The 23420-nt window shown below is 37.2% G+C and overlaps 1 protein-coding gene across 3 annotated transcripts in view; it reads right to left on the bottom strand.

Moving 5' to 3' along the window:
* ksr2 (kinase suppressor of ras 2) overlaps nucleotides 1–23420 on the bottom strand; it is a 114895-nt gene that overhangs the window by 75677 nt on the left and 15798 nt on the right. For 2 of the 3 annotated variants that reach the window (XM_014335687.2, XM_005928873.3), the window contains exons 4-5: nucleotides 11859–11894; nucleotides 9582–10083 (exon numbers count right to left, since the gene is read on the bottom strand). In XM_014335687.2, coding sequence (XP_014191173.1) covers nucleotides 9582–10083; nucleotides 11859–11894 — 538 coding nt within the window. The remainder of the gene's footprint in view (nucleotides 1–9581; nucleotides 10084–11858; nucleotides 11895–23420) is intronic. The other variant, XM_005928874.3, reaches the window with a different exon arrangement.

Here is a 23420-nt window from a genome sequence, read left to right as displayed (position 1 = left end):
AAAGACCCAAGGAAACCGAGTTAACGATAAAACACGATAACAAAATAATGATACAAACCCTGAAAACCATAAATTTCACACCGAAGCCTCAACTCTCGTGACCCAATACCAAATGATTCACGGACCGGTACCGGTCCATGGGCCGGGGGGTGGGGTCTGCTGCAGCAACACACCTTTGGAAACAGGAGACTGGCATCATGGATGCACAGCCAAAAACATATCAATCAACTCTGTGATGTTAACATACCAGTATGGATGAAAATCTCTGAGAACTGTTTACTGTGACTTGTTGAATCTCTGTCACAAAGAACTGAGCAGTTCTGAAGGCAAAAAAGGGTATTTTCCCACATTCCCCCTTTTATCCAGTATCTCTTTGTAATAAATGCAAAGATACTATAAAATATAATCTATATTATCTTTAAATCATTATTATTTGATAGCGGTAACAATTTAGGTGTCTCAATTTAACAGTGACAACAAGAAGATCCAGGTAAAAGACATTAAATAGTGATTAGAACACTTGAGATGTGTGTGTAAGCATCACCTACGATGTTTGTGGAAGTCTGTGTTTTCAGTCAGGTCAGTAGAAACTGATTGTAAAAACCAGCTCTCACATTTCAAAGTCAGATTTGTATATGAAGGAGCAAATGATGGAGTCATTAAAAATGATTACCTAGCTGACAAGATGTTAAGTATGCTAACACGAAAAATGTAATTATCTATGTCTGTCTCTCAAGGATATATGTGCACGACGAGGCCGATTGAAAAAGAAAATTCAGAAACCTCTGGTGAGCCACTCTTTTTGATATGTAATTTAAAATTGATTTTGATGCTGCACATATTCAATCATGTCACGTAAGGTTAACAGTGGTTTGATGGCAATTTACCAGCAACACTAGGAGTCATTTCAGTTATCACAGCAAAACAAACAGTAATATTGCCACTGTATTGATACAGCGGTGCTCTTTAACCCTCTCCGTGGAAAATTCTGTCTTGAAAAATGGGTTTCCAAGCTGCATGTGTTGACATCAAGTACACATTATTTGACAGACAGGCAGCATATTATGGTTTCTACAACCCCAAAGCTAAAAAAAAAAAAAAAGAAGTTAGGGCATGAAGAACAATGTCAATAAAAACAGAATGAAATGATTTACAAACCTCATAAACTCATATTTTAAACATAAAGGAACACAGAATACATTAAATGTTTAAACTGAGACATTTTACTCTTTCATTAAAAATATTAGCACATATTGAATTTGAAGAGAGCAATACGTCTCAAACACATTGGGGCCCTCAGGCTGCACTGCATAAAAATGGGCACGGTTCTGTCATGGAAATCAGTGGATAGGCTCAGGAACTCTTCCAGAAATCACCACTGCTGAAAGTTATATACAGGTTTTACAGCAACATATGCTTTAATCCAGATAGTAGGGGGAAGGCCTTGCATAACATATACTGTATGTCTTGCATGTTTCAGCAAGACAATGCTAAACCACATACTACATCTATTACAACAGCATGGCTTAATAGTGGAAGGGTCCACATGCTAAAATGGTCTGCTTGCAGTCCAAACCTTTTACCAAATTAAAACTGTTTGCACATCACAAAACAAAAAATACAGCAAAGAAGACTCAGGACTGAGCAGTGAAAATTCTCTATCAGTAAAGAATGGGATAATATTCCTTTCGCAAAAGTCCACTGGTCTCTTCATATCCCAGATGTTCAAACAATCTGAAAGAACAGAGGATGCTACATAGGTGTAAATATGGCCATGACCCAACTTTTTGCAGATGTGTTACTTCCATTGATTTCAAAATGTCTTGCTGGACTGTCTCACTGACATAAAATTGTGGATGCTGTTACATTTTTTAAATGTGAATCAGTGTAAAACAGAAGGGGTACTCTATTCAGACCTTCTGAACTTCACTCGTTGTTTAAAGATCTTGACCCTCTGGAAAATTCCCAAACATCCTTGCAAGGGTGTGAGGCTGCTTTTTCACAGCAGTTTCACATTTGAAAAACAAAGAAATGCTGTTTAATATAAATTGTGAAGGATAAGAAGTTTCTCTCCTCTGCTTACTTCACTTCATCCACCCTTGCTTATTGGAATAGCCTCTTGTCCACAGTTTGTTCAAAATGTGGCAACTCAACTCCTGACAGCCACAGGCAAACAATACAATATTTTGGCCCTTTTACACTGGCTCCCAGTGTGTTTTTGAATAGATTTTAACAATTTTTAAGTGACTAAATGGGTTAGCATCTCCCTATCATTCTGATCTTTTAACCAAGTGTGCTCCTTTAAATTAGGACCTTACATCTTCAAAACTATTTTTTTGAACATAGAACATGGGTTTATGAGATATGCAAATCATTGCATTGTTCAGTTTTTATTTACATTTTACACAAGTCCCAAAGTTTTTAAACTGGTAATGTATTTAGCTGGGAGGTTAATTCATTTTGTATTTTGATCATTTATTTATTTATGTCATGTATAAAGCAAGAAACTTGCAAGGAAACATCTGCTCGTGATGATAAAAAGCAGCATAACAAATGAAAATTAATATTAGCACTGTATTCTTCTACTCTATATGCATATTTATTGTACACTATTGTACATAGTGTACACTGAATGACTCCGACAAATTTCAAACTAATTACTTCCCTAATTCCCCTAAACTTGGCACCATCCCTGGATTCAGCATATTTTTTTATGCTAAGAATAAACTCATTAATTATTGGAGAGGGAATACGTTTTGCTACTTTGTAGTCATCACAAATTAATATAGAAGAGGAAAAAAAAGCTGTAAACAGGAGAGTTTACTGTAAAACTAATATATCTACTTGAACTCTTCTTGCTTCAGGCGATTGTTTTCAGCTTGAACAACTGTTTTGGTTTGCTCACTAAGATATCTGTTTTCAAAAAGTGAAACAAATGCAAAAAATGTTTTAGGGCTAAATATGATGTCAATGTAGATCTGAACTTTTTCACAGTAATAGAAAGGTCACTTCTTTTTAAGTACCATGCTTATCATGCATTAACTGTCATGATTATTCTACTTGTTAAATTCATGCCTGAAGATCTATTTGTACATTACACTGATAAAACAGAGCCGTAGCCGTAGATACAAAAGAAGAAAAGGTATCTGTTCAACATCTGTCTCCAAAGATGTGAAGAGACATTACAAGATTTTCATTGTGTCTTCGTTTTCCATTAAAGCAGTGTTTCTCAAATGGGAGTAACATACAGTCTATTTGGGCTGCTGGTACCACTCAGCACCCCCTATTTTATGATAAATACTGAAAAAAAATCAAACATACATAGTCCTAAAATATTCAAACTTTAATTTGTTCAACCAGTCCCTGGTTTCAATTCAACTCTTAGGTCTCATAATCTGTCATTTACTAAAAAACCTCGAAGAAGAAAAACATGAGCAAGTCACTTTTTAGTATTTAATCACCACAGTAATTGAATTTTCATTCAAACGAAGCAGCAATACAGGTGAAAATACAAAGAAGTAATCCACATCTGTGTCCTTTTCTCTACCCTGTGCCTGGAAAAGAGTTTGATCGCTCAGTTACCTCCCTGCCGTAGACTGTGACAAAATCAGTTTGAAACATGGGCTTTTGCTTCACTGCAGATCTGATACAAAATCTTTGGGCACCTGACTGAAGGTCAGACAGACCGAAACGTAATTTAATTAATACTCTAGCAGTAAGCGAGACAGTGTGTGGGAGTTCCATTTGATTGCTTTTATGAAGTGCAACTTATCGGAAAGACTTATTTAAATGCAACTACAATGTCATCTTAGTGTCACTGCATGATGCCAAAAGACTGGTTTGAACTGAATTTAGTGATGTATTTTAAACATTTTCAATGCAGCATTTAATTGGGGTTTTTTTTTGTGCTTGTTTGTTTGTTTTTTTAAATAAATAATATAAAGGCTTTTTTCTCAAAAAAGCTTTAGTAGTTGGAGGAAGTTCTTTGTATTCACAGAACAATTATTAAATGTCTGTGAGCAGTGCCTCCCTAGTCTTTTATTTGCATAATGAAATTATTACCTTAATTAAGACGTGTTTCTATTTAGCTTGATATCATTTACACATTAACACATCTGCCTGTTTTTGATACACGCTTTTTCATTTTGTGGCTTCCTTTTGCAAAACAAAGGTCTCTTCTTGGAGACAACAGCTGCAGCCATATTTAAAGACACAACATTGTTGTTTGTCCATGAACGGCACACATTTTTTGATCTAATGGCCTATTAGCTGAAAAACTGTCTGCGGAATGCAAAAGTGTTGAATCTGTTAAAATGCAAAACACTTATTTTCCATCCTTAATTCTTCTTGGAAGGTAATGTTTATATCACTGTTGAGCCATACCTCTTAGCAAAACAATTCTCTGTAATGTTAATGAGTTGGTTTTCTAATAATTCTGCTTTGAATCGACACCTCATTAGCATCCTTAGAGCTTTCTGTTTTTTAAGCTGCCAAAAATGACCTTATTACCAGTTGAAAACGCCTACAAGTAAAGGCAGTGAGCAGCTAGCAAGCTATCTGCATCAAGAGACACAGGACAAAATCACTTCTACACAAGACTGAATATATTTGGACTAGCACTTGACAGGTGGTGAGAAAGAAGACTCCAATTTCCCCAAAAGGAGAAAGTTTCCCTCTCTTATGCATTATGACTTGCAAAATTGGCAGCGGTTTCATTCCAGGGTGAGAGTTTCTTGAATTCATAGATACACATCGGTAAGGAGGCAATTTGCTCATTATTTCTATGGAGGGATAGAAACCATCCTGTGGTTCACTGCAAGCTGAAAGGAAAACACATTATCACACAGACAAACACATTAAACCAAGAAGGACAAAGCTATCAAGCAGAAGACGAGCGTCCACACCAGCAGACCACAGTATTTGCTGAGCTTTTCGATGAAAAAAAGCATTCGGAATCAATTTTCAAGCCATGATTGCAAAAATGTCAGTATCTCAAACCTATCGTGTGAAAAAATAAAAAACGTGGAAATGGAGGCTAATATACATTAGAAAGGATATCAAGATGCTTCGAAAGCCAACTTTAGAGAACGTGTACAATGCAAAAACATTTCTAAATGATTTTAGATGATATATATGCCAAAAAAGAATAACACTAAACATATCTTGAAATTGAAAGCACTCAGATATTAATATAACTTTGCTTTCACACTGTGATGACGACAACACACCATGAACATGAGTGGAAAAATGCTGAAAGCCGAATATGATTACTTTCCATTCATATCCATGTTTGATCTCCTTTTTAAAATCTTTATCTCTGAGTTAATGGTTATAGTTGATTGCATCCAAGATAAAAAAAAAAAAAGATAGCAAGAGGAACTCTTCACATTTTCACACATTGAAATCCCCCTTATCTATCATATCATATCTGTCAAAACCAAACTCGAGTTTTCTTTCAACAAAGTATGGGGGGGGCAGTCTTGCACATTCAGCTGCACTGTCTTTGTGCAGTGATAATCAGAAATTAGATAATGAGAAATTAGCCCATATCTCATTAAGATGAAGGGAGAATAATGTCTCTTGGGGTCAGAGGGTAATCCCTGCCTATTGCGTCCTGGCCACATTGCCAGGCAATTAAGCACAAGAAAATGAGAACCCAAGGAGCACTATGCACTTATTAAAATCCTAGTAACAGGGGGCAATGTGGGAAGTATGGAAAGAGCATAGCAAAAAGATTTTATTTTAAAGATTTTAAAGCTTTTTATTTAGCTTCAAAAAAAAACAACTTGTGTGATATTTAATGTATTTTTATCAAGGTTTTTCCCTCTGGTGGAATATTTGTAAGATTCTCATCTTTCCAAATCTTTAAGTGAAAAACCACATGATGAATCGTGATGCAGCATTTAAGAAATAATCAAACTGTATGATTCAGTCTTCAGTCTCCTTTGCATCAAGGAAGAGAAAAACAAACTGATACCTACTACTTCCTTGCACAGACATAAAAGAAACAAGAGACGCCAGAGACGAAAAACCAACCTGATGCTTGCCAGCACCATTCTGCATCCAATTATGATGTATTAGGAGAGGTACTAAGCTATCAGAGAAGCCAGCAAATCTGCCCTGTCTCAATGAGTTGCAACATTTCCAGGCATACATTTTCCATTGATTAGAGTAGCTCAATTCACAGTCTGCAGTTTATCACTGCTTTGGGACCGGTAATCAATTCTCTAATGCCGTTTGAGCCTATTCACTGGAGCTATGATCCAGTCGTCACCAAGCAGATACACACATACACACAGCCATGCCCACTGATATTGTGGATGCAGCCCTGTGTACATCCAGGCCCACACCACATATAACCCAGATGGCCATCATAAAAGCAGAGGACAGCTCTAAAATATTAACTTACCAAGTGTAGCAGTGATGGGGCACTGTCATCTAATGGTATTATCAAAATGAGTGCAGCTCTCCTGAGGCAGACTCTGGTTCCTGATTACTAAGCAGTGGTGGACCCTGTTTGTGACCAAATCTGATCAGCATAGCACCAGACATAGGGAAGGCCAGTCAGGAACTCAGCCCGAAGGCCCCTTATCTCTACCGACAGGCCGTTGGTCCTTTATAGGCAATGATGTCCTCCCAGGAATTAATCTGATTGGGGTCTGGTGGAAGATTAAGTTCCAGTAAAACTGCTAAAGGAAAGGTATGGTCCTAACCTCCCTTCTAAGCCATTCCTTTCTTGGATCAGATGGAATTACATTTTGAGACTTTGTACAGAGCAGAGGGAGGACAGGACTGTATCTCTGAATGTTTGCTTCAGGCAGGGCTTCAACTGAAATTAACTGACCACCGCTACCTTAGACTATTATCACTGAGATCATTTTTACACTGAAACAATTTGGTGAAATAGAAGCCATGAAGCTTCAAACCTAAATTAAAACAAAGCCTTACCTAATTCTGCATTTGATCCATCATCATCTGCCTTGCAAACAAAATATAATATTAACATTCCTCTCCTGGTACTGATTAAATCCCTAAAACCCTATCACAGGTTTTCACATTTGTGAAAATAAATACTTTTAAATGGCTTAGATGTAACACTGCCCCTCTGCCTTTATCAGTTTAAGTAGATGTGTGAATATGCAACATTATCAATTCTTTTATCTCCTATGGTATCATACAGCTTCAAATTTTGACTGTCTATAAAACAGCATAATATAGTTTTGAAACCCATATCATTTGTATCTGTGAATTATATCTGACAATCAAGAAATCACTGAAATAGGACCAAGTGAAGTAGACTAAAAGATACTCAAAAGCCAGACATTATGGCGGGGTCAAAGGAAATTCAGGAAGAAATGAGAGATACAATAATTTACAGCAATTCTGCAAAGATGAGTGGGCCAAAATTCCTCCACAGGGCTGTAAAAGACTCATTGTCAGTTCTTGCAAACAAAGGGCCATGTAGGTTTGGATTTATTTCCCGCCTTACTAAATAAACGTCTTCATTTAGAAACTGCATTTTGTGTTTACTCGTGTTATCTTTGTATAATATTTACATTTGTTTGATTATCTGAAACATTTAAGTCTGACAAACATACAAAAAAAATACTGAAAACACTTCAGGTGCCATATAATGACACATGTAGGATCTTGGTCAGGCTTTCAAGATAGACAGCTGCAATCCATATGTTTTTGACTAGTAAGCTTAGTATATAGGTTTGGATGCGCCAACTGTGACTTCACCACAGCCTCATAAGCATTTAAACTGGCGCACAGGGCACACTGGACTCTTCCCCTGAATGATTAATGTTGCGACTCGGAAACAAAAAATAGCAGCAGAAGAAGTCAACACAAAGCAAAGCAAGTCATAGACTCATATTGCTTCATGAAGGTAACAAAAATCAAGAAGTGCATGACAAACCAAAACAACACCAAAATGCAGTGTGCACCAGCTGCAAGTGTATACTAGGTTTAAAGTCCCTTCTTTTCATGCTGTGCTGAAAACTGTTGTGTAAAAGTTTCAATTACCGTATTTTCCGCACTATAAGGCGCACTTAAAATCCTTTAATTTTCTCAACAACAAAATTTTCTCAACCTTATAATCAGGTGAGCCTTATGTATGAATTCTGTGCTTACAGACCTCGAACCGATTTTATGTGGTACACGGCGCTTAAAATTCTGTCAAAAAATGTTTTAGTATGACTTTGGGAAGCTACGAAGCCGCACCGCTTGATGGATTGTTGGAGCATTACGGCTCCATAGTCAAGAGCCTCGCAGAGTAATCTGGGTCCAAAACTCAGTCTGCTTCAGGTCCCAAAGTTAAAGAGCAGTGTGGCATCACTGAGAGTTAAATACTGTCTAAATTATTTCATCTTTAATAAAATGATCAGTGTTGCTGCTTTACCAGGTGTAACAATGAAGTTTAACATCCAGGCATCCATGAAAACAGAATTTATTAAATTTAACGGAGTTAGAAGTTAGCAGAAAGTTAGCTCGCTAGTTTCCACCTAAACATGATCAGACTGAGAGATTTCTGAAAAAATTAAAACGTACAGCTCTGCTATCACTTCCAACATAAATGAAGACAGAAAACTAAACAGCAGTGACGTTTGTAGGGTTACTGAAGTTGGACTAGCTGGTATATAATGATGTGCTACATGATCGCTCGCACACAGCTATGTTAGCATAACATAAACAGTGAAGCTGGAGGAATAATGCTAACTTTTTTCCACTCAATAAAAGTTAACGTAAGGGTTCCCGATGGTCAGGAACAAATGCAATCGCATGGCAGGATGCTGTAAACGGACCAAACTTCAGTCAAGAGAACAAGTGAGATAATCCATCCACAATACGAGGTTAGTCATAATGTACTGCAACAACATGGGAATAGAGCAGCTGCGAGAGAATTCAACATTAATGAATCAATGGTACAGAAGTGGAGGGAGCAAGAAGAATGAGTTGAGTAAAATTTGACTTATCTGACTGCTTAATGTGCCTTATAATGCGGTGCGCCTTATGTATGAAAACAGTGCGTCTTCTAATCCAGTGCGCCTTATGGTCCGAAAAATACAGTGATTCATTCCATAAATGTGGTAATAATAGCTCATAAAGGAATTGCCTATTTGTGTTTTAATCACAGATGGTTACATTTTGTTATTGTCTTTATGTTGTTTCTGCTACTTTCTTATTTTTATTAGGGTAAACTATAGTGTCTAAAGTAAAGTCACAGGCAAAAATTATATATTTAATAATACTTTCATTCAGTGGATTAACTTGACATAAATCAGCCCTTAAATGTTTATTGTTTAGTCACAGAATTCTTTAAATGATATTTAATCCTTGGTTCTGATGCCCAAAACTTCCATATAGAGGCTCATTTGCAAACATTCCAAAAAAACACTTTGGAATACATTAATAACATTTAATTTGTTTTTTCCCATGATTTGGGAATGATAAACGTAAATACCAACTTCTGAAGCCTAGAAGTAAAATAACCTCTGTATTCACTCAAAAACACACACAGTGCTCCAAAATGGCTGCCACTATTTGCCATTAAAAATCCAGAGAAGCACAAAACTTACTTTGGTGTCTGTGTGTCATCCAAGCGGTTCCCCAGCTGGAACTCATGGGATTTGCTGCGGTGCAGAGCGGTGAAGCCTGGCAAAAGATGGATAAGTTTGCGGCTTGGCGGAGGTGGTGTTCCTGGGGCCTTCACCTTATTCCTTCGCCGCATGGGAGGAGTGCCAGGTGGGGTCATGGTGTTGACCACCAAATGAGTCCGAGGAGGGGTGTGACCAAAATGCCTCTGGCGGGGTGATGGGGGCAGGGAGCGATGACCAGAGTCCAAGGGAGGGAAGAGCCCTGAAGAGGGGCTGTCGACAGTGAGTCGATCGGCATACAAAGGGGGGGCCAGAGCCTGTGGGCTGTGGCACATGTGCTGGTTGTACTTGGACTGGACTTTGGGGCTTTGAGAGAGCTGGAACCGAATCCACTGACTGGCCTCTGGCTGGCACACCGGAGTGTTTTCTTTGCCAGATTCTGATGTGGGCCACTGAATGGACCAGTCTTGTTTGGTCTGGCTCCCTGTTGAAAGTCCACAAAGACAGAGACAAACATCTGGTTGTAACATGTTGCTAAAATACATTTTTCACAATTTTACAAAAATAACAAAATAACATATTTTAGCTGCACGTAGTGGTTTCAACTCATGCAAATAGTTTTGGTTTAGTTTGTCCAGGTGTGGAGATATCCGTCTACAATTCAATATCCACCTACAGTACTGTACGAAAGTCTTGAGCCGTCCCTCAATTCTTCATTTTTTGCTGGGAAAAAGTGGAATAGGTGCAGTGATTCATTGACTCATCCAACAACGAACATCAAAAGATATAAGGCAAAAACAGAGTTTGTACAAATAAAACAAGCTTCATGTTCATTCTTCAACCCAGCCTGAACTCTCTTAAGCAGTTAGTCTTCAGGAATAGTTCTCCAGGCTTCTTGAAGGACATTCAAAGCTCTTCTGTGGATGGTGACTGCTTTTTGCTCCACTCTCACACTTCTTCAGTAATGTTGAGCTCTGGGCTCTGGAGAGACCAATCCATGTCTGATAATGTTCCATTGTGTGTATTTCTATCCAGGTATGCTTTTACTGCTTCGGCAGTATGTTTGGGATCACTGTTATGATGAAAAATACAGCTGATATATAACAGCTCTAAGGCCATGTTCAGAAGGTACTGCATGTTGGCTCAAAATCTGAATGTACTTTCCGCATTCATAATTCCAAAAAACATTACATACACCACTGGCTGAAACGCAGCCCCAAACCATGACAGAGTCTCCAACATGTTTATAGACGGCTGTAGACACTCACTCTTTCTCGACTCGCTCTGTACCTCTAACAATTTGAGTTAACGTGTTCAAATTCTGACTCATGACTGTATATGACCTGTTGCCACTGAACTGATGACTCTGTCAGGTCTTGTGCTTTGCTGGATTTTTTCCTATTTCCTTACATGACTGTATGTACTTTTGTGTACTTAAGTACAAGAACTTCACTGAAAATGAGTGAAAAAAACAGCCAATTTAAAGATCTTCAAAAAAAAAACCCTGAATAACTATAGCTTAAGACCATTCTTAAAAATCACTAAAAACTCCTTGGAAAAAACAAAGGTTTGAGGGGTGACTCATGACTTTTGCATAGTACTGTGTGCAATATATTTTACATGGAATAATAAATGGAATTCTGTTCATGTTTCTCACAGCTTTGTAAAAGACTACCCATGAAAAACTAAAATGCAACATTGCTCTGCAAAACAAAAAATACTTGCATTTTTTTTAAATGAACCCAAAACTAAAACTGTTTGTATATCAAGACACAACTTAGATTAAAGGAAGAAGTTATTTTTTTGTAATTTGAGCATTTTGCAATAAAATGGTGCAGTTAAACTAAGCACGTTCTTCGTGTGTGTGTAATACTAAAATATCCATAAGCATTTTTTGTCTTAATTGAAGCATTTGATGAAGTCCTAGGGCAAAGAATATATTTACAACAAGTTAACTGCATTAATCTGAGCAATGAAAAATACATTTTTTCCATTATCTGATGTGAGCACACGAGCAGCAGTGGTGTTCAAATATGCTGGCGTGGAGCAGATTAAGCATCGCTTGATGGAGGAAGAGAATGAGAAATGGAAAAGTGCTCAAAAACAGAACAGGGCAAAGCTGCATGAGTTAAAACACAAGCTGACTTTTACTAAAACTAAACTTTCAGCTGAATGACAGAGAAAGATCAACAGAGAAAAAAATACTTGAAAGTGAGCAGCCAAAATGAGTGTTTTTGAGTTCAGATGACAATACTTTACCTCCATTATTGTGCAATTTATCCTCCTCAAGTTGTTCTTCAGAAAGAAACAAAAAAGGAATGTGTTTATTGATCTGGAAGAGAAACGACTGAAATAGTGTGCAGTATTCTATCCGTCTATCTACACAACCAAATGCACAACCAAAAGGCTATTTAGAAAAACAAAACATAAAGTACAATTGATCTTGGGTACATCGAAGCAGATGCAGCATCTCATGCATGACTGAGTGTGCACAAACTTGACCTCACAGTTTAAAAAAAATGTTTTTGACCGTCAAGCCACCATTAATGCAAATTTTCTGTCAACAACCCCATACTCTCTTCTTTTTTGTGTGCCATTATTTTTTTCTTCCATCTGACATTGTCTCTAAAGAACTATAAGCAATGCAAATGCACACACTTTCACAATGGCAACATCAAATGAACCACAAAAATATCAGCAATAAAAAGTCCCAGAAGAATTGCAAAAGTTAGAGGAGGGTGGGGGCGATGGGGGTAGTGAGCAGCTTTTCTATAATGTTATGAAGAAGATGCTGGAAGAAATGATGAGTTATGGGAAGAGACAACTGAAGACACAAGAGTCCTGATATATGGCAAGTTTCAAGGGTGTCATTTTTTTTCTTTAAATATTTTCATTTGTTCTGCATCTGAGAATTTTTAATAGTTGCTAACACATCACCACCCTACAGAGAGCTGGTACCACAGGAGAGGGATCTGGAAGATAAAGACTCTTCCTCCTATTCAACTCTTAAATACCAGTACCCAAGAAACGGCAAGTAAACCAGCAGCGATCCAGAGTAAAAATCTGGTTAGATAAGATTTTTAGGGGTGAGTACAATAACCTCAGTTTTATCTAAATTTAGAAGCAGAAAAATTTGAGGTCATCCAGGTCTTCATGTCTTTAAGACATCCCTGCAGTTTAATAAATTGAGGTGTGTTATCTGGCTTCATAGATAGATAAAGTTAGATGTCATCTGCATAGCAGTGAAAATGTATGCTATGGCTTTTAATGACGGTATCAAAGGAAAGCATGTATGATGTAAAAAGAATAGGTCCCAGTACAGAACCCTATGGAGCTCTATAGTTAACCTTTGTGTGTGAAGAGTGTGTTAGATAGATATGATTCAAACCACAGCATCACTGTGCCTATAATCCCCATGCCGTTAATGCCGTTTCCCTATTGTAAATCCCTATTGAAACTCCCCCCCCCCAAAAAAAAACCTCCCCTGCTAATGATTTGTTCGATGCTTTAATGATTACTTAGATGCTTTAATGATTACCAGTTGGTTTTTTTATGGTTAAAGCCTTATTTGTGAAAAAATTCATGAGGTCATTACTAGTTAATGTTAAAAGAATGGTTGGCTCAATTGTGCTCTGACCTTTTGTCAGCCTGGCTAAAGAGAAACCTGGAGTTGTTCTTTTTTCTTCAATCAATGATAAATAGTGAGATGTTCTGGCTTTACACATGGCTTTTTTATAGAGCAACGAACTATTTTACCAGGCTTAATGGAGATCTTCTAAAATAGTGAGACACCATTTCCTCTCCAGATTATGAGTTATCTGCTTTAAGGTGTGTGTTTGAGAATTATATGTTTGAAAGAAATTATATCTATAAACTTAGTTACACACTTTAAGAAACATCTGCTGTGGCGAAATTTATATCCCATTGCTGAGTAATCCATTATTGTAAATGTACATGTTATTAGGAAATGATCAGACAAAAGCAGATTTTCTGTTAACTTTTCAGTTTCTATGCCATATCTCAGAACAAGATCTAGAGCGGGATTAAAATTATGGGTGGCTTCTTTTAAATTTTGAAAGATGACTATCTAGATGGATGTTAAAATCACAGACAATAATGTGTTTATCTGAGCTGACCCCTAAAGCAGATAAAAACTCTGAGAAATCAGATAGAAACTCTGAGTAAGCACCAGGTCAACAATACATAACAACAAATAAAACTGTTTTTTAAGTTTTCCAGTTACAATGGACAAGGCTCAAAGTCAGGCTTTCAAATGAATTAAAACTCTGTCGGGTCTTTGGTTGATTAATAAGTTAGAGTGAATGATTGCTGCCATGCCTCTGGTATGAAAACTTTTGGACCAAAAGTCCAGTTAATTACATTTTGAGCATGATTATCTTCTAGATTAGTGACCAACAGGTATTAAATCGCTGACCAATCAAATCGCTGTAAAATAGCTTCACCATTCGAGGAAAATCCCTTGGACTTCTGTGTATGGACAGCTGGAAAGTTTTTTAATAGCACCCAACGTTTTTATGTTTCCCTAATGAACTTTGGTGATAAATATAGCTGAAACTGTTTTTTACTGTTAACTGTAAACAACTTTATAAAAATTGTATTGTTCTATAAAGATTCATCTTTGGTCCTAAAACAGGACACCTATATGTACTTGCTGATCTTACATCAAATTTACATTGAGACTAAGGAAACATTTGAATTCTGTTTTTTAGATTTATTGTTTTACTTTCTCTCGAACTGTTAAACACCACCAAAGCTGCAGGTGAAAAAAAACAAAACAATTTTCTCCTGTGTTTGAATGATAATACTGTGATATTGATACAGTAAGTCTGTTAAATAACCAGCCAGCCTTTTTCTTGGCTTTGAATGGGCTAGACTTTACTATAGTAGATCTTTAGCGGTTGTACTGAAGAAAACACATTCTTGCAGCACTTTTAACAGTAAACTGCTGCACACATTCATGCCACTGCTTTGTCTGCAGGAGCTGTGTTGCTTTCCATCTATATTATTTGTATTATCTTTTCATATTTTTCATACAATATAGTTTTATCTTCTTCTGCAAAATCAGCTGATTTGATAAAAATATAGATTTACATTTGTATGGATTGGTCAGATGCCACCAGTGCCACTTCTTTCATGTTACCACGCACTGAGGTCCCTTTTTAGAAATATAACTACATGTCATGGAGAGGCGGATGGAAATAACAGTTATTGGTTGTATCTTGCTTGTTCACAATACAAAGTTCAAGGTTCTTTATTTGCCATTTGTGCATAAAACCCTCAGTCAAGGCAAATGGAATTCTTGTGTAGATCGCTCTCAGTCTGTATACTATAAACACAATAGCCATGTTACACATATATAGTTTTCTTTTTCACAGTTTCAGAGTTCTAACAATCCTTGCATAGACTGAATCACTTCTAAAGATCTCTCTTTTACTTTTTATTGGTCAATATTTTTTTAGCCGTTGCGTGCTTTACTACTACTGCTATTTAGACTCTCAGCATAGTGCTTTAAATCAAAAGAACTAAAATTCTGCACAGAAAAAATAACCTGGATTGTTACTGTTCTGGTTCATTCATAGTTATTTTAACCAATTAAACTGGAGATAGCAGAAGGTAAAGGCTAAACAACCAGTAATATGAATATATATATATATATAATAAATAATAATTTTATATTATATAAAAAAAAACAGTGTCCCTGATTAGTTCCTGCTCTCTGGCTGACAATTATAATCAGGGAACCTGGTATTGTCTTGGTTGTCATAGAAACCAATTGGTTGTCAGCACTGCCTGGCACGTGGTTATGCATCTCCTGCACAGAATATGTTTCCGAGAACAATGGCAAATCCAAAACTATGATCAGAATATTTATCATGCTGTAGCTGCCTTTCTGCCCTCAGTGAGGCTGCCTGAAGATCACGCTTACATATATCTAAAGCCACAATTCATAGCTGCAAAATCCTTTAGAAAGACAGGCTGTAAAGGAGTGCTCATCCACAGATGTTCCTCAATCATCCCTTCTTTATTAGCAGAAATAAAACCATGACAAGCCACTCAGAAGTGTAAAAATTCTGCTTGACCCAACATGAATAATCAAAGACCACCGATAGGTTTTATAGCTTACGGGTGAGAGACATTAGATAGCAGACTGGGGCTGATTGAAGGGTGTTTAATACCTTCGGACTGTCCAATTACCAAATAGGTAGCTTTTGGATATGCCAACATCGATGATTTAAATTACAATATTCCTTTTGGCAGTTATACTCTTGTATAAGCCTGCCTCACTTAAAAAATACTTTTGACAGTGTTTATTAAGCTGATACCCAAGTGAAATTTCTCTGCATGAGAAGCAATGAACTTGAATCACACTAATAAAACTGTTGCTTCAAGTCCTGATTCAGTCCATGAAGCACACTAGTATCTTAGCAACAGCTTTAGCAAAATAGTAACAGGAGCTGACTGATGAATTTCTTGTTTCAGATCATCTCACCTAAGCAAAAGCCTGAGGCAAATCAAAAACAGCTCGCTGCTAAATTAGATGAAGAACACATACTGAGCGTAACCCCTTTGAGATCTGTGATTTAAGTTAATTTGTGTGTCTTGTGCTCGTTAGACAGTACATTTTTGAAGTTGCATTTCATGGAGAGTTTTGATATTAAAAATGCTCTTTATATAATGTGTAATTAATAATTTAAATAACCCTAACTTCATGGGGCAAAAGGCATATCAACAAGACAATAACCTGCTGACATCAATGCTTTGCTATTCAATCGTTTTTCTGCTGAGGCTTTCTTCCAGTGCCCTTAAAACTGCATTATTTTATGGGTTTTTTATTATTTTATTACTAAACAAAACTATATTAACTGTGTGAAACTGTAAAATGATCAAAATATACGTTGAGCCACTTTTGATTCCCAATTGATGAAAATGAATTGATGATGATGATGATCTGAGCAATAAATCAGTGTCCAATTCTTAAGCCATCTTATAATATGAGAGACAGTCCTGGTTGATTTCTGCTTTCATTAGCTCTGAATGTCATAATGAGATCAGATATTCTCTTTCATTTGAGGCAAACAAAACCAGGGTAAGTTTTAAATGGGATTTGATTGGAAACTCTAAAGCTAATTAATAATTCTCTTCCTGGTTCTTTAGTTTTTACATGGTGCACATTCTCGCACTGTAATAATACTAAGGAGAGTATAGACTTATAAGTGCGGGTTGTTAGTGGCACTAGATGATAAGATTATACAGTGTGAGCAAAAAAATGTTTTACCATAGAATAAAAAGGGGTTTTTTATTTTAAGAATTATAGCAATTTCTAGTACACATGGCCCCATTTTCTCCATTTTGCTCAAAATTAACTGGACAAGCTTACTGGACAAATTTAAACTCAAGAATTGTTTTTGATATATGGATGAAAATCCCTAGCAATCCATGGACACCCCTAAATGCTCTGTTTCATTTCTTGAGATGTTGCTCTCTTCTCCTCATTCTGGTAGAAGTCAATCTTGGTCCTTCAAATTATTTTTTCAAAACTGTGCAGGTCTTTTTCGATGCTTTCTGATAAAATCTGACCTTTTTCTTGGGTGGTCTTCTTGTTCTTTGCACCTTGTAGCAAACTATTTGTAATTACATTCATGAAGACATCTCTTGATTGTAGATTGTGATAGTGACAAGCCAGCCTCTTCAAGCATGTGCTTTACTTGGTTAGACGTTGTGAATAATTCTGTCATTATGCACTTTAGCTGACTTCAATGGTCTTTCAGGCCTTTCACTGTTGTAGAGTTGGCCAGTTTATTATTTTTTAAGACTGTCTTATACTGTTGATTTGGCCACTGCTTTGATACATCTGACAGGTTTATTTTGTTTTATCAGCCTCTGACTCTTTATATCTTATATTTAAAATTCCAAAGAAAAGCTACAGATTAAAGTCTTTAAATCAAGCTCAGATTTTGTTAATTGAACACTGCCAATCGGCCAGTGCTCATCAGACCCAATACCTGTCATGATGCTGGATCTGTAACCCAGTGGTTCAGTATTTGGACAGTTTGAATCTGGTTGAAGTTCTGAATTCTGAGTTTAGCTATACTCTGAGTGACTTATGTTTAGTTTTCTTGTGCTTACAAGCTCTGATTAGATCGTTTAGGTCCTTTTGCATTTCCACTTTGATGTCTCTCTGTCTCCTTCCTGCGTTCTTTGTATTTGGTCTGTCATGTCTATCATGTAGGATAAGTTCTGTCTGAATGTTTATTCATCCGTGTTCCAGTCGTGTCTCTCACTCCCTCTATTCCTTGTATTCTGTCAGTTCGTGTCTCATGTTTCCGTTTTTTTTTTGATAGTCCCTTGTCTCGTGTTCAATGTATTCAGTTTTTCTTCCTCCCTTTCTCGTTATATCTTGCCTCAGAATTGCTATTTATAGATAACAAATTCCTAAAAGGTGTATGTAAATACATAAAAAGACAAAAGGCTCTTCCATAACCTTCTCGGGTTTAAAAAAAACAAACAAACAAAAAACAAAACTTTCTTTATGGTCAGGCCTTTAGTTTAATGAGCCCTTTCTGTGTTTCACCCCTTTTATTAGCAGATGTTGGCCATGTTTATGCATAACTTCAGATGTAATTCTGGAGCCACATCATCATCAATCTTCCATTCTCTGCTCTCACCTGAATAACCCTGCATCTCCACATCAACTGTCGAGAAACTGCAGTGATTAATGCAAATAGCACGCCCCAACACCATTAATGGTGCGAGCTTAACACGTGGCGAGGCTTTGAGAAATGCAGATAACAGCCTCATAATTGGACTAATTACCTCTAAATGTGTTGCTTCTTTAGGCTAAATGGCAATGAAATGCCACTGGGACAGTAGCTGGTCTATCTCACCGCCACTGTAAATAGGATTTGGTGAAAAGGGCAATGGCTGAGTTCAATATATGCAGTCTCCCTTTTTAATCTTGACTCTTTTGAATTGGGGGTTTGTGGATGTTCTTGCAGTGTAATCAGTGGGACTCAAAGTTAGAGTCTGCTAATTAGTTAACAGCCAATAGGGACCACCTATGGGTGTGCAGGAAGACAGGTGTTGGGGGTGGGGGGTTGCATCTTCTGGTCGCTTTCCTTTCCCGATGCGTCTGCTTTTTTTCTTCGCAACATGAAGACGCTTCTTCTTCACCTCCCGTTGTCATCACCTATGTCTCGCCCTAATTTTCTCTCCTGATATTGCACGCGCACCCCCATCCCCATACATACCCTCTTCACTTTCCTGTCCACCTCCGATTCCTTATCTCGCATCTTCTGTGTCTCCCTATCCACTGCTTTTACTCATCTCTTTTTCTTGCTGATGGCATTTGAAGCCAATTAGGTGTTTTTATGCATGTAAAGCTGTCTGAAGACAGGGGATGAGGACATTTCTTTCAGATGTCAAAGATTACAGAGAAAAAGCACAGAGGAAACCTGTCGTGCTGAGCAAAGATCAGCAGTATAGCTGCTCAACACAAGGACACGAATTCAAAAAAAAAAATTATTCACGTGTACGAGAGTTTGTGTGTGTGTGTGGACTTGTCTGGAGGGGTGGGCTGGATAATGTGTGTATATTGCAGCACAAACGACTGACCGGCTGCCTTCAAATTGTATGACTCATCCTCATTGCAGCTCGTGGACTGCAATCCCAAGAGCCAGTAGTGAAATATTCTATTAACTTGCATTAGTTTCCTTCCTTCAACACCACATTGCAGAGGAACATACATTCACTTGGTATGTTTTGTACTTGTCTGGTTATGTGATATATAAGCTGGCAAGACTGTAAAGTATATTAATGTCCGTGCCTGCCAATTTTAACATAATTCCTGATGACTCACAAACTGGAGCAACATATTTTTTTTCTGCTTTCATTCATGGCAGTTGAATAAATATATATATTTATATGGATTTTTGCAACAGCCTACAGATTTTTAGAAGAAATATATAACTATTAAAAAACACGTAAGAGCATCCTCCACTTCTTGCCTCGTGTGCTAAATGTTCTCATGGGGCTCATTAACCCTTAAAAAGCTTTTGCATGTGCTCTATTTATACAGATGTTCTGACAAACAGGTACTTGCACAATACCATTAAAATACAGAAACAAATACAGATGCGCAAATGTGGCATTGTTCTGAAGCTATGACACATCTCCTTCTCTCAGCTCGTATTCTCAGCAAGAATATGAAGAACGCTTGTGTAAAACCAGGTTTTTCTCTCAGCCCAAAGTGCCTCTCACCACTTTGTGTGGTAGTGGTGGTGGAGTTGCTGCTGCGCATTCACACATCTTTAGCTTGCCCCCCTGTTAGAGAGTCCATTAGTGGCTCTGTGTGGCCAGAGCTTGTCTTTGGAGAGCCAGGGAGAGGCAGTGGGGGAAGTGGAGGGAGGTGGAAGCAATGGACCAAATAAAAAAAAAAAGAAAAAGGCAAAGAAAAGAATGAGGATAAAATATGGAAGACAAAGGAAAACATGTTGACGATATAAACAAAGATCATCTAAATCGTCATAATAGACTTTGGTCATGTGACATCTGGTGGGGAAATTTCTATCAGTGCTCAAAGATTTGCTCGGGTTTTCAGGTTTAGTGCTTCTGCTTTTAAAACTGGTATTACATTTTATATGAGAAAAATAAGACTGAACCTATCATACCATTTTTTAAAGTTATGCACCAATTTTATTTTCTCTGCTGAAATAATATTAGTCGGATAAAGTTAAATCAATGACATTCCTGGTTTCATTTTTTTAAGCTGTAAAAAGAAAAAAAAAAAAGAAAAAGAAAGAAAGAAAAAGCTACATCCAGATGAACAGAATCAACTTTTTGAGGTGTTTTTTGTTATCATTTAGTGGAACTCCCAGTTTTAGGTTTGTTTGGGTAAAACAAATAAAAAAAGTTGGAGACAAGTTTCCTGTGAAAGAGTTCCAAAACACAAAAAGAAAGGCCAGAAGAGACACTGATAAATCAGTGGGAAACACTATAATTATCCCAGCGACACCAGGGTGTTTTAGTCAAACTTTGTACAAACCATTTAAGACATTAAGGGGACTACTGGTACAAAGCAACACCCTCAGTAGAGAGGAGCAGCAGCTGTACTGAATACTTCATGTGTGACCAGACAAAGAAGACAGCAGACCTTCAATTAAGGATGTTTTCTGTTATGGCTTCGTTTGATTTTTATCAAAAGCAGGTTTTTATTCAAAGATTTCTCAAAGAAAGTAAATGTGTAAAAACATTGCTGAGCTTTATTTGTGTGTGTCCCCCCTTTTTTTTTTTAAATAATCAAATAATTGTTTATTTTTAGTACAGAAGATATTTGCAGCCAGACAAACATCTCCTGCCTGGCAATAGTCATCTTGTAATGGATGACACTAAATAAAGGTCAGGAATGGCTTTTCACACAGTGGACTAACACTTGGATCTATGCCATCTGTTTCAAAAGTATGTGTACTTTGTAGCCTTCATATGTACTTTTACACAGCTATTGTTAGGTTACACTATTCCCCAGTTATAACATTTTATGTGGAAATCATCATTAAAATGTGTTATCATCAATGTTCCACATGTATCCTGGCTATGAATGCAGCCCAGCTTCCTCAACTTTTGCATTTATTCAAAATCAGATTGAAGGAAGTGTCATAGACAGTTATGACAAAGGTGAGTTGGTCTCCATGGTCTCCAGTGATGTTTAAAGCCTTGTCGGTGTGAACCGTGAAGGACTGAGGCATCGCTGAGTGGAACCCCCTGATGGATTCTGCCATCAGGCGGTTCCACTGCTCTGAAACTGGAGTTGACAGTCTTCAAGTAAAATATGTAATGGTCTACAGCACCAACTCTAGTTTTGGTGCCAACCTAAATGAAGAAAGAGTTAAAATCAAAGTCGGCATAAACATACCAAAAAGAAAAAGGCAAAAAAAATTTACATAGCTAATAAAAACTAATTTAAATACATAAAAACGAAGCAACATCTAGTAATGGGACTTTAAATGTAACACTCGGGAATCATGTGACACTGCAACCAGCTAATAGAAAACAACAGGCCAGAAAACACAAGTTACAATTTATCAGCCTTTATGGAAAAGTCACGTGTTTTGCAGTGTGGTACAGCATAGGCATTACTGCTTGCTATGAGACGGGGTTGGCCTGTTTGCCTTTCTGGATATTATCTTTCCCGGTACCCAGTCGAACTGATGAGGGAAAAAGAGAAGTTTGAGAAGCACACAGGAAGGTGGGCAAGAGCAGCAGACTGACTGAAAAACAAGCAGAGAGCATGAATATTTCGAGAGGACAGCCGAGCACCAGCAGCCTAACAAAGAGCCTGATTTTCAGACTGTGCAGTAAAAGACCTGTTCGTCTGAATGTCAACAGCAACTGAATGTTACACCTCCTCTAATAAAACACTCTTTTAATGAAGTACAGTTTTGCTTAGGGCACACTGAAGTAAAACTACTCATCAAGTTAATTTGCTTAATTATTCAGCAGAGTCTTCTGTCTGAAAGGACATCTGTTACAAAACAGAGTGTGTGTGTGTGCGCGCGTATGTTCTTACTGGTATGTGGGTGTATGTGTGGGTGTGTGTGGCTCTGTGTGTGAGTGGGAGTCGAAGAGAACCAGATATGCTATGTTAACGGGTGTACTAAAGGTTGTTACTAAAACGTCCACCCTAATTTTAGTGATACTCTACTGCCCCCTTCTGGTTCAGCTGAATCATTGCAAAAGTCATAGTTATGACTGAAAACAAAATGTGGTCCGTTTATGCCATCTGGGGGCCAACCATGTAACAAACCAAACACACTTGTTGCATCACAGCACATACCTATGCATGTAATTCTGTTACCAACAGCCACATTTGATTTTAAAATAAATAAAATAAAATAATAAATAAAAAGGGGGGGGGGAAAATATAGAATCAGTTTATATTACTGAGACAACTACAATTTTTACAAAATGTCTCTCCAAAATGGGAGATTAAAAAAATATTCTTTTAAAAATATCTTTATAATTTTAACCATAATTGCATAGATTTATCATTGTTAAAGGTATGTGAGGCCGCAGTAATAATGTAATGCACAAAATGACATTTAATACAAGGGTTTGACTTTGAGATTTCATATTTCTATTGCTCAGCTGGAGGCAATATGCTATCACAATATGCTCTGCTAAGAAATATGCACTTCCATTTCTAATAACAAATTAGAACAAGTGGATGAACCATGGGAACCAGTTCTTAAAAACAGCTATTTTAAACAAATGCATCAGTGCAGTAATTTTGCATATTTACCGACAGTGTATGATATGTTAATACCACAAAGCAATGATACACATCTGACTTCCTGTTTCATTTTTGACAGTCTGGCCCCGCTGAGAACAGAAAATAAAGACATAAGCATTTTACCAAATTAATGTTGCACATGACTAAAGGACAAGAACACACTGCTCTCTGTATTGATAATTTACAGGAATACCATATTGTTTATACATTTCAGAAAAAGTGTTATTCTAAATATTTTGAGTCAGAATGTCTTATCATGTTATCTATCATATCTATCCTGTCTTTCTGAAAACAGTTGTAAATGGTAAATGGCCTGTATTTGTATAGCGCTTTACTAGTCCCTAAGGACTAAGGACCCAAAGCGCTTTACACATCCAGTCACACACACATTCACACACACATTCACACACTGGATGTAGCATAGAAGCAGGGATGGTGTTGTATTGTATATGTAGTGTTTTAGTTCATTGTGCTATGAATAAATTAAGAAGAGGCTGAGAGGAAAGGCAGATCTG

The sequence above is a fragment of the Haplochromis burtoni genome, unplaced genomic scaffold (genome assembly GCF_018398535.1).
Source record: "Haplochromis burtoni strain Fernald_Lab_line unplaced genomic scaffold, NCSU_Asbu1 Contig_111, whole genome shotgun sequence".
Classification (NCBI taxonomy): domain Eukaryota; kingdom Metazoa; phylum Chordata; class Actinopteri; order Cichliformes; family Cichlidae; genus Haplochromis; species Haplochromis burtoni.
The sequence above is the reverse complement of the archived record's forward strand: the minus strand, read 5'-3'. Positions and strand labels throughout refer to the sequence as shown.